Raw genomic sequence first — 12,720 nt, 5'->3', positions numbered from 1 at the left:
TGAACAGAGAATTCTGTAAAGGACCAGAGAGAAGCCAGCATTCTAGAATAAATACTGGGATAGGTTCTGAACCTATCAGCTTTCAGCAGGGCTCAAATAGGTATACAGATCCAGGGTTTGTAAGACTAGAATTTGTACAAATCGGGGCATCCTCTGTATAGAAAATACAAAATTTGAATATAGAACTAGGGAATATTTGGAATGAGAAAACATTGTAAAAACTTACAAATTTAACATAATGAAATCTGCCACAAAATTAAAAAATTTAAGTGAATTCTGAAATGTATAGCTCTGTAGTACGTTTTCACTCTCACATTTAAGGTGTATACTTTGACCACTTCTTCATATACCCATAGCTCTGTAATACTTTCTTAGAAACAGAACTCCATTCACTCTACTTTCTAGCTTGACTGCTAATGCTTATCTTTTTTTTTGAGACAGGGTCTAATGCAGCTTTTATTATTGACCTCAGACTCAATATGTTCAAGGATGACCTTGAACATTTGATCCTTCTGCCTGCTCCAACTCAGGATTGATGGGATTACGGGTGTACACCACTATACAACACTTGATGCAGTGCTGGGGATAGAACTCAGGGCTTTATACATGCTAGGCAAGCACTCTACAATAGAGCTACATCACCAGCCCTCATTTTACTGTAAGAACTAATAAAAGAGATTCAGCTCCACAATTTACAACTGGCACTGTCATGTGCATTTCAGAACCACTGGTGACATTTCACAACATTTCTATTAAGTTAACATATGAATGGTAACACTACACAGCTCAGGTTTTACAGAGTGGTGGCCAATCTTAGTCTCTGAGTTGATAAGACCCCTTAAACAGTATGTTTTCTATGTCCTTTCAGCAGGGGCATCAGATTTATGCTGTCTTTATTGATGTCAGTACAGTATATAAAATAAGTAAGAAACGACAACCTTTTTACAGTGAGTTCATGTGTCTCACTTGACATTAATATACATCTTCACTTCTATATGAAGTCTGTCTCTTGCCTTTACTGTTCTTGATGGGTTCTGGCATTTTGGCTTATAATTTGCTTTGTTTTATTTCAGTGTTTAGAAATAAGGCCTCATCCTGTGGTTCATACTGGCCTTGAATTCTTGGCAATATACCTTTTAAACGTTGGCAATATAAACATGAGCCACCATACCCAGCTTTTTAACTTGTTTCTTTTGTGTGTGCCTGTACTCATGTGTGGGCATATGCATGTGTTTGCACTGTATATTTATTACCTTACATTTTGAGTCAGGGCCTCTCAAGGAATCCTGCGCTCACCAACTGGTTAGACTGGCTGGCCACCAAGCTCCAAGGATCTGTGTATCTCTATTCCCCTCCCTCTAGCACTAGGGTTACAGACAGACATGTGCCACCACATTTGGCTTTTATGAGGGTGCTGGCGATCTCAATTCAAGTCCTCATGCTTGCACAGCAGGCATATTACTGGCTGAACCACACCCTCAGCCCTATACTTGTTTCTTAACATGAGAATTTCTCTTGATATCAATGTTCACTTTATCACTTTTGCTTCACATGTGTATAGATTTTCATTTTATTCACTTTTTTTTTAATTTTTGGAAACTGAGAAAAACATTCTATATATCAGAGGGACATTTCCATTCTGAAGGAGGGAAGTTAAGTGCTCCTGAGATTATAACTGGAAAATTCCTGTTCTGTGGACTTTTCAAGGCAATCAGGATATAGGTGCCTTTATCTTTAGGATCTTCCCACTCACTCCTCTGTACATCTCCCCACTCTGCAGTATCAGACCCAGCACCTCCACATCTTTCAGAGGTAGGATCTCCCATCCACTCTGCCAGGCCATGGCTGAGCACACTAGAAAAATCATTCTGAGAAGAAAAAGAGAAAAGATACCAAACCGCATTGCCATGCTTAAAACACCTTTCCAAGTTGCAGTAAAGCAATGTAACTGAGATGATCGACTGTGTCATTCATTCCCAAGGCACATTCACAAGAGTGTACTTAATTAGCAAGCACATTTCTGACGGCAGGGGATTTCTGTTTTGACTAAACATTCAAGAGAACCAAACCTCCTGCTTAGGACTGTGCACGTCTGGTGACTGTAAGGAGTTTCCAGATGCGATTCTGGTTTTGTACATATTCACCATGGCCACATTCCTACTAGGGTGTGACCTCTGATTTGCATCTTCACATTAGCATGCTGGGTAACTAGCTCAGCGGGGAGGAAGAGTAACCAAGGAAGACATCTGCACACTAGGATAGCTGATTAACTAAGCCAAACTAAACACAACATGAGGTGCCTTGGACCACATATGCTTCGCCTAGTAAGCACAAATGGCTCTCCAACTCGGCTTTCCTTTAACCAGGTCTCCAATTGGGAGGCCGAGGCAGGGGCATCTTAATTTTGAGACCAGCCTGGCTATCTGACTAAACTCTGTTCCCCAAACAAAAACAAGTCAATGAACCTCATTACAGGTAAGTAGAAAATTTTCACTTATAAAAGTGTCACTAACAAAAGTAAAATTCTGATACAAAATAGCTAGCTCTTCCGTTTATTATCCAGTGCAAGGGATAGTTCCGAGTTACAATTAGAGAAAGGGTGAGTAAGAATAGTCAGCAATGTTTAAACAGTTTCAAAGCACCTGGCTCAACACTCTGACTGGCTCCTCTCTGATTGATTCTTTACCTTTTGAATGAATCTGACTCTGACAGTAAGTATGGGAAGGAAAAGGCAATTAATATGTCTGGGGTAGGGAGCCTCTGCTTAGAGATGTCTCATAATGTCCAAGTGCTGAAGGGCAATGTTCTCAGAACATCAACTTGGCAAACCTCCAAGCATCCTTCTGTGGTGGTTTGAATAAGAATGTACCCCCCCCCCCAACAAACTGAGAATGTGCCACATAGGCTCAGATTTGAATCCTTGGTCCCCAGTTGGTGGAGCTCTTTGGTTAGGCTTGGGAGGCACAGGCTTGCTGAAGGGAAGTGTGTGACTAGAGATAGTGAGCTTTCTCCACTTCTTGCTTGGGCTGTTCCTCCTGCCATGCCTGCCACGATTTCCTACACTGATGGACTCTCACCCTCCGGACCTTAAGCCAAATGAACCTTTCCTTCTGTAAGTTGCCTTGGTCATGATGTTTTACCACAGCAACAGAAAAGTAAGTAATACACACGGATCCAGCATATGGCTCCAGAAACTGTCTGCCTTAAACATGACACTTCACTGCCCTTTTCCTGAGGAGAAAACAAAACAAAAATTCACACTAAACTCGCATGCTCAAATGAATCCCCAAGTAAATCTTTTAAATACTGTGAGAAAAAATTCAAACAAGATAATGAAAGCCAAAAGAAAAGTTGCTGTGTGTGCTAACACAAGCCTGTAATCCTAACACTTGGGAGGCTGAGGCAGGGGCATCTTCAATTTCAGATCAGCCTGGCTATATGACTAAACTCTGTCCCCAAACAAAAACAAGGAAATCAATGAACCTCATTACATATAAATATAAAGTTTTCATTTATTGAATCTCACTAACAAAAGTGAAATTCTGGTACAAGCCCCTAATTATCTCACCCATAATTACCAGACATGGCTTAATCTCAATATGCAGAGAGTGGACAGAAATCAATAATAAAGATATTAATTAAAACTGGCACACAATACAGAAAATTAAAAAGCTAAACCGAAAAATGTGAAAATTAAACTGACAATATCTGTAAGCTTGTAAAGTTCTGTAAGGGGAGAGAAAATTAAGCAGAAAAAACTTAAATGAAACTTTCGGGAAGGCTATGGTGACAATAGACTCTCTGTATACAGTGTCATGGGATAAAAATCAGTACAATTTTTTTTTGTTTTTTTATGACCTGAAATTTTCTACAAACCATAGTCAAAATTTTACAAAATACATTAATTTTTGTTGGAAAAAGAATTGGTGCTGGGAGCTTTCAGGAACCAAGTGCTTTCCCCAACTTAGTGGTAACTTCTTGTAAAAGATTATCCATTAAATATACACAAATTACATGGCAGAGGGCATTGGCACGTAATTACATTCTCCTTAAGGGTAATAACAGTCTTTCTTTCCATAGGCATTGTTACCACAGGCATTATAAATATAAACAAAGCAAGCTCACCAGGACCTCCTCATTCTTCTTCCCTACATCAACCATTATCATGGTCCACAAAGCACAAAGACATTCCAGCAAATCAGCCCCTGCTCAGCAGCTCCTTCCTTAGGCCACGGGAGTTTCTGACATTGCTACCCCAGGCCCTGGAGTGACAGGAGCACAGCCAAGCAGCTAGGGAAATGCCTGCTGCCTTATAAATGTTCTTCCACCCTGGTGCAAGGATTCCCTTGCGGCACTCAATCCTTAAAGACACAGCACTGAAGCTTTCTGTACCTTTACTTTCTCATCTCTGAAAACCCAGAAACAAAGTGTCTAAATTCGAAAAATTGTTCGGCAAATAACAATATCTAGTTACAGAATATATAGATAAGCTTTCTTTGGTTCCAAATTGACTGACACTTTTTAATTGTGCCCTTAGGTTCCCTACCCCCCAAAAGCTGCTATTTCCTCATGATAGACATCTGAGATTAGAAGGATCACCACTACCTTCCTTCTTTTATCATGGATTATAACTTAGGTGTGACGATACTCATCAGTGAAAGGTAAATGTGGGAAGGTCCTGTGTCTCAAAGACTACAAGGCTCTCAAAGTCTTGAAATTTGAGAGTGGCAATAAGTTAAGGATCTTTGGGGAGTGTAGGGAGGGCACACACAGCAGGTCTGTGAACAACAGAACATGTTTCAGGAAATGCTCTTCTCTTCACTGGAAAACTGTGGTATTTCTAGGAACTAGAATTTATAATATGAGCATCTTCTGAACCTCTCCCCCTAGTGTGTGCCAATCCTGAGGGCAAACAAGAGAGTTAACTTCACTTTGGTTAGATTTTAAGTAGCACATTCCAATTCTGTGGAAGACCTAAAAGTACCAAAGCTGCCTCTGCAAATTGGGTTTCTAGAGAGTCTACTGGAGGTGCCTGTGTCACAGGGGCTGCTGATATGGAAAAGTGTTTCACCCAACACAGCAAGGATCAAGTATGGGTTTGGGGGAAATGATCTCTCAGAACAGGGAGAGCAAAAGAAAGGAGTAAGAAGAATAATGGAAGAGTTCCATTAGGGACACCTCCAAACAAATTTGCTGTTTTTATGTATTTTTTTACTAGGGAATTCCAGAGGCCAGCCACCCAGCAACACAGCAAGTCATAGAGTAAAAGTAAGAGTTACAGAGGAAAGAGAATGGGAAAAGCCCAGAGGCAAAACATAGACAGGGTGAGTTAAGGAAAGCTGGCAAGCAACAAGCCACGCTTAGACTGCGCCCCTCAAAAGATCAAAAACAAATAACAACATTTTGGCACCCAACGTGGGGACTGAAAATCCCTAGGGCCTGAGAAAGCTGAAAAATAAAAGGGGGAGGAGAGGATACAGCTCCTTTATCAGTCTTGGCCAAACAGTTTCTGCCAGTCAGTGAGCCCTTGAGTAGCTAGTAAGTATAAGTAGAAACAAAAACTAAAATGCCTGCCACAGTGCAAGCATTGGCATTTTAGAGCTCTAGGAAGGTTGAAGCAGTTCTCAGCACAAACCTCTGACTTGTCTTGTGAGCTTTCAGCTTGGCTTTCATGGCCAGAGAAGTGGGCAAAGCCAGCCACCAAAGCTGAGGGCAGAGGTCTACACTGCTTATCAGGTTAAAGGTTTGCTCACACAGTCGAAAAATCCTGCAGATATGCAATAAAAGAGGTCCAGACAGAAAAACATCTAAACAGGTTACAGTGTGTTTAACAATGTACATAAGCTGAAGAAAAGAAAAAGGGTATAGTCACAAAAAAAATGAATAGTTTAAAAATAAAATAAAGTCTTTAAAGAGAGGGTAAAAGAAAAAAGCCACATAAGATGGGAAATACATTTTTTGATTGTTGATTGCCAAGACATAGCTGCTAGAACACATAGGCTTGTGAACAGGACTGCAAAAACAACCTAGATACTTTAGGGCTATCTTAACTTTAAAAAAGAAGTGAAAAAAAAATACATTGTTCAAATGGAAACCAAAAATGCTTTGGAGTTTTGTTCCCACAGAAAACAAGAGGCTGTGGATTCTTTCAGTGTTAGTATAGATCAGATTTGATCAGTCGAGACCTCCTGAATCTTGATAGGTGATATCTATCAGCAAAGGTTACTGCTGGTCTTATCAGGACTTGGTTATTATCTCAAAATTTTCTCTTTGGGATCCTAAAGATACTTAGTCCACAGGCAGCAGGAAGTAGTATGGAGAAAACTATGCCCACATTCCCAAGAGTTGGGGGGGGAGTATGGGTGTTTTTTGGTTATTTGGTGGGCTATGGATGTTTATTATCATTTAGGGAACACAGAATATTGATACAAATTTAAAGTTATTATACTTTATATATGTTTCCACTCTTGTTTAAAGGATTTTTTATACTGAAAAAAAAATTAAGGTTATTTTTGTTACAACATATTGTATGTATTTTCTATTTTTGTTTGAGGTATTATGCCTATGTAGTTAATTTGGAAATGTAGGGTGAAGTTCTAGTTTTCGAAAGCTATAGTTATAAACTATATAATCAGGAACATAGTAGTCATTTATAACAATCAAATTTATAGATATGTTAGGTATGTTTTCTAGGTTAAATAGATGTATTTTAGATAGGTGGTCTTCAAAGACCTATAGAATACAGCACTTAAAATGTTTTGTTAACTTAAAGTTTTTCATGACAATGAGACACATCTGCTCTGGCAGCACCAATTTACTTCAGATATGATGGGCACTGAAGAAACTTCTTACAGAGTTTTGCTTTCATTGTGGCAAGGTTAGCCACTGGGCAAATAAACTGCTCTTGCCTTTGACTGATGACAATGTGCTGTGCAGATAGGATATACAGGACACACAGGAAAAAAAAAAAACTGTTTAATTTTGCCAAAACAAGACAGGGCAGGCCTGCAAAATTCCTGCTTCACAGCTGAGTCTGCCGGACATTTTGCAGGACATACAGGAAAGCGGCCACTGAACTTTGCCAAAACAAAGCAGCATGTCCTTCAGGGTTTCTGCTTCACAGAAGAGTCTGTCAGACATTCTATAGGACACAGAGGAAAGTGACTGATGAACTTTGCCAAAACAAGGCAGGACAGTCGAAAATTCCTGCTTTTATATAAAAGTTTGCCAGATATTCTGGGCCAGTAGACTGAAGATGGATGTCCCAACTTTGCAGAGGAACCTTGGGTGACTGTCCAGGCAGGCAAATGTCTCTGTTGTTAGATAATATTACATCCTTCTGGGTCTTTGAAAGAGTTGAAGACTAGATCATTATAGTTGCAGTTTTTCTTAGTTATGATAGAAAGTAAATTAGGTGTAAAACTCTTGATTTACTAAGATATAATAGCTAATGTAGTATTTTCTTTAAATTTACCAGACATAAATGAACTGGACATTGTGAATGTAATGCTTACTTGATAATTGTTATTGTATATAGTCTTTTTATGTTTAAGTTAAAACCTTTATTTTTATTTAAACAAAATGGGGGAAATGTTGGGGAATATTATTTTAAGCTGTATTACTTTTGTTTATGTTGTATTTGTTTAATTCTGTGAAGCTGTGTTACTGTGCCTGTCTGAAACACCTGATGGTCTAATAGAGATGAACAGCCAATAGTGGGGCAGGAGAAAGAAACAGGCAGGGCTGGCAGGCAGAGAGGATAAATAGAAGGAGAAATCTGGGAGGAGGGATCTAGGAAGAAAGAAGTAGCCAGAGAAGGAGGAGGACTCCAGAGGCCAGCCACCCAGCTATACAACAAGCCACAGAATAAGATTTCCAGAAGAAAGAGAAAGGTAGAAACCTGAGGAAAAAGTTAAACAGGATAATTTAAGTTAAGGAAAGCTGGCAAGGAAAAAGCCAAGCTAATGCTGGGCATTCATAATTAAGAATAAGCCTCCATGTGTGATTTATTTGGGAGCTGAGTGGTGGGTCCCCCAAAAAAGCAAAAACAAACAACAACAGGGCATGACGGGACAGTCATGTGAAACCCAGCATTTTGATGTCCATGCCACTCATACATTAGCAGCCCCCTTAAGTTACCACCCTTGAGTGCAGTTTGCTACAGTGCAGTTATGAGGAATACTGGCAGATGTAGGCTGCCCCAAGACTCTCCAAAGACAAGAGGATATTGACCCTTGAGTGGCTGTGTGGCTGATGCCTGGGTGAGATGTGCAGTAGCCCACATAATTCTCACAAAAACTTTAATACTTATTTTCCATCCCCATTTCACAAGTGGGGATTGGAGGGGCAGACATCATATAACAGCATGCAGCTTGCAATTATGGGTGATTAAGCAGAGATAACAACCAAGCTTTGGGATTCCAGAATCTGTTCTTTTGGCTTCACAGGAGCTTCACAGTTCAATGTGAAAGGCACAACTGAGAATGAGTGAGAGTGGAGCATAGCCATTAACAGCCTTTCTGATGGCTAATATTGTCAATTTGATAGGATCTGTTATCACCTAGGAGACAAATCTCTGGACACTTCCGTGAGAGATTCTAGGTTGGGTTCATAGAGGTAGTAAGACCCACCCTAACTTTAGGTAGCATCATTCCATCAGCTGGGTCCCAGAATGGGTAAAATGGAAGGAGTTAGGTGAGCATCAGGACTCATCTCATCTCTTTCTGCTTCCTGGCTGAAGATGTGAGCAGCCACCTCAAGCTCCTGCCGCCATGCCTTCCCCATCATGCTGGGCAGTAAGCCAGAATGAGCTCCTTTCTCAAGTTGCTTTTGTCATGTTTGGTGATTTTCTGTTTGTTTGAAAAAGCTAGAGAAGTAACTAATACAGCCTTCTATCCCAACCATGTCCAGCTGCAGAGAGCCTCATGCTTTACCTCAGTACCTGTGAGTGTGGGCAATAGATACGTTCTATACGAGAGACTCCTTCCTGCCTTTAACCTCTGAGGCTGTGGAATATCCAGCCTTGCTCACTCACACTGCATCCTGGATAGGATTTCACAAAGCTCTTTGCAGATGGGCTGGATAGAGCCTTACCATTTCTGTCCCTTGGTGTCCCTGGTCCTAGAAAGTCTTGGCCCTGCAGTCGCCCGTAGCCCACCTCGTCGAAACTCTGCCATCCCTGGTGCATCAGTGTTGAAATTTCCTGACTGAGTTCTTCGGATTCTGTATGGAAAGGAATCCACAGAGACTGTGAGGGCTAGTCAGGCCAGGCTCAGGGCTTTAGGCAATACCCATCCCAGTCCCTGTTCTGAAGCCAGGGACAGTGCTTCCACTAGACTCTGAGATTCAATACTAAGCCTAACTCTGGGCCTTGGGCCACTCCTCATAGGATCAAAGTGAAGGCTGATGCCTTTGAGGAGACTCCAGCTTCTGCCTCTGTTCAGAATGAATCAGTTGGACTAGTAAGTACTCAGCTTTTGGTCTTTAAAAGATTTTATGAGACACAGACTGGCTCCCAAATAAAGAAGAGCCCGTTCTCATACCTCTCCAGAAGCTCAGGTAGTGTAATCTGCTGAGAATGAGAGCAGGTTACACAGGATATTCGGATGCCTAGGATGAAGGACACATGGCAGCTAGCTCTATTTAATGACTAGCTGTGCCGCTTCTTTCCATCCCACAGAATAACTCACATTCTTCGCCCTAAATGTGACTACTCTGCTTTGCAGCTATGCAGATATGTGAAGGAGCAGAACTCAGTCACCCTCTGCCTTGTCTAAGCATGTGGTTATGACCATTACCACCAACTTACTTCCCCCAGAACTTCTTGATGCCTTTGGGGCTCCGTTTGCCATCTGGTGTCAGGGGAGACTGGGGGCTTGACTCAGTACCAGACGAAGTAGATGACAGTTCATTGGCCCCGACTGTATCTTCCCAACCACTTTCTGTGTCTCCTAAGGTGGACAGGATGGAAAGGTATGTGAATGAGAGTGAGGGGAACCTTGGGAACCCCACCCTTATACCAGAGCTATCCTTCTGTGGGAGTCCAGAACACTTTTCCCAGTGTTACCTTTAGGATAGAGCTTCCTACTGAGGTACCAGGAGCTTAAAGGGCTCAGGACACTTCCAAGCCCTCTCACTAAGAACTGCTGAGGCCAGTGTTTTCAAATCTAAGTGATTTAATGTCTTCAATTCTAAGATTTTGGGGTCCAAGTAATTGAAGACTATTTCAAAAAAGAGCTGGCTATTTAATCAGAGGGAGACTTTGGAATGTGGGCAGGGCAGCAGAAATGAAAAACAAAGGAATTCTCACATTCTACCTCACCTGGAACAGTCACAGTACCTAATACGGGAGCACTGACACTCCAGCCGCGATCTCCAGCAACCCAGAAGCAGAGAAGTCACATGAAGAAGCAAGAGAGGCCGGAGTCCAGCCCAACAGTAACAGGGAAGCAAAGAAATAAAAAGAGTATCATCGAGCAAAGGAGAAAAACTTAAACAGAAAGGAAAACATCCCACAAAGGACAAGGCAAAGGGTGACCAAGATGGCCCACAGGGTCAGCATGCTGACAGGAGGCATCGGCCAAAGGACTCTGGTGCCACTTTCTTATAAGCTGTGGTGTCCACAGGCAGGGAGGGAGGGGCAGCAGAAGGGGAGGGGGATACTCTAAGACATGCCCCTGCACCAGTGCCAGGACTCACACCACAATGACTTCTAACAGTCTGAGTAAAACTGAACACAGTTACTTAAGGGTTTATCTGGAGCTGTGGAAGCCCAGAGCAGAATGGGGTTTTGAGAACTAAGGACAGGTGGAGGAATTGGGGGTAGGTTGGGAGAACTCTGTGAGCACCAAAGCACTCACTCCGGGACCACAGCAAATCCTCTGCTGCTGGCTGAATCTGACATACTCTAACTTGGGAGCCTGTATAGTGTCAGCCTAGTGGTAACATTGGCTTTATCAAAGGCAGACATGGAAGAGAAAAGAGCAGGATGACAGATGAAGGAAGCAGGGCATAGAGAGTAAATGGAGGTGTCTAGGAGGGAGAGAAAACAAGGCAATGGTGGGGAGGACAGGCAGGGATTCGAGGGAGAGTGGACAGAAGGGAGAGTGGAGGTACCACAACTTGGTTAGCAGCTTATCCACACAGGGACACAGCTTGCTTGGGAACAATCCCCACCATTCCTAATTGTGAGCTGCAGTTATAGCTACAATGACTCTAAGTGCTAAGGACAGAGTTCCCCAGGCCACCAACTCAGGGGCTGGACACTTACTCAGCCTCAGCAGGCTGCTCCCTGAAGAGTCAGGCTGGGAGGAGGCAGTGGGAGGAGACTTGGCAGCTTCTCCATTGGATGTGGCTGCTGAGAGCTTCCCAGGTAAGGTAGGGTACTTCTGCTCCACCAGGAAAGAGCTGTCCTATTGGAAAGAGAGATGCCAGACTAACCATTAGACTTCGGCTCAAACCAGTCAGAAATCTGTGTGTGCATAAACCCTTTCTGCAAGAGTCACTTTTCATTTAGCTTGGCTCAAAGATCTTTCCAAGGGCATTTCTCCTAGTCCAGCAGAAAGGTAAAGATCTACCCACACAGTGAGACAGAGATAGCACCAATCCCAAATCCAAAGAGTCCTGTGCCATTTGTCCCAAGTTAGAAGTTTAGTGAAGTCATAGCTATGAATTCTTCCTGGGTCTTCAAAAACACAAGCCACAGTTTGCTGATGGGAGAAGAAAGCAAGGGTAGTCTGGTCCAGGTTTCCCTGTTCTCCCTGTACTTTCCTACGGTCAGACCCTTAGTCACACCAGACAAAGGCAGATCTCTACAAGGGCACAGCCATAAGCACAGATTATATTGACCATTACTGATGGAAGGCCATGCTATAACAGTGATATGAGAATCTAAATCTGAAATAGTAGCAGGAAAAGTCTGTGTTATTGGTAATAGTTCTTTTGTCCAATATCATATTAAGATATAACAAGATCCTAAGCATACATTGGGGGGAGGCTGGAGGCTACAATCCAACCCAGTTCCATTAGGAACTTAGAATCATCCTCTTTGAGGTACCACTTTTGTGCAATAAGCCCTATAGTTGGATCCTGGTTAAAAAGAAACCCCAAAGAAGTAGGCCGATTTAAAGAGAAAGACTAGCACTTATTTTGTCAAGAAGTATATAAAGATCACTAACGCTACAAACCTGAGAAAAACATATAGAATGCATTGCAAGTGTGAGAACAAAGAGAAAATGAGATGACATCACTGAGAGACTCAACTATGGATCACTTGATTACACCTAGAAGAAAAGTAATATGAGAGGTGGAACCAATTTTAAAACTGGCAAGTCAGAACGGGACTGGATGACTGCCAAGACCAAGATGCCTTTTGAAGCTTCGTTCACTGAAAGTCAAGTGAGCAGTACATTTCAGCAGAATTCAGTTTGCTTCCATGTCCAAGCAGCTGTTTGAAAATCAATTCATTCACGGTAATTGACAAGAGCCTCCACAGAGGAGTTTAGAAATAATAAATATGGAGAAAGGAGACAAGATTGTTAAAAGAAATCTGGCCCATGAGTAGACATGTCAGAAGCTCCAGAGATGAAGAGTATGATATCTTCAAGCTTGTGATGACCTGCAGGGCAGAGAGGTCAGGCATGATCAGACATGTGGACCAGCCCAGCAGCTTCCCAGTGCTAGCTCATCCACTGGCAGCTTCCTCACTCTCACCTGAGGCAC

At 42.2% G+C, this 12,720-nt stretch overlaps 1 protein-coding gene across 9 annotated transcripts in view; it reads right to left on the bottom strand.

Annotated features, from left to right (window-relative positions):
- Ppfibp2 (PPFIA binding protein 2) overlaps positions 1 to 12,720 on the bottom strand; it is a 163,068-nt gene that overhangs the window by 10,135 nt on the left and 140,213 nt on the right. For 5 of the 9 annotated variants that reach the window (XM_036188662.1, XM_036188676.1, XM_036188669.1 and 2 more), the window contains 4 exons: positions 11,270 to 11,411; positions 10,340 to 10,375; positions 9,809 to 9,950; positions 9,094 to 9,222 (listed from right to left, as the gene is read on the bottom strand). In XM_036188662.1, the coding sequence (XP_036044555.1) occupies positions 9,094 to 9,222; positions 9,809 to 9,950; positions 10,340 to 10,375; positions 11,270 to 11,411 (449 nt within the window). The remainder of the gene's footprint in view (positions 1 to 9,093; positions 9,223 to 9,808; positions 9,951 to 10,339; positions 10,376 to 11,269; positions 11,412 to 12,720) is intronic. The other 4 variants (XM_036188683.1, XM_036188706.1, XM_036188722.1 and 1 more) reach the window with 2 other exon arrangements.

The sequence above is a fragment of the Onychomys torridus genome, chromosome 1 (genome assembly GCF_903995425.1).
Source record: "Onychomys torridus chromosome 1, mOncTor1.1, whole genome shotgun sequence".
Taxonomy (NCBI): Eukaryota; Metazoa; Chordata; class Mammalia; order Rodentia; family Cricetidae; genus Onychomys; species Onychomys torridus.
This window is presented reverse-complemented; position numbering and strand designations above follow the sequence as displayed.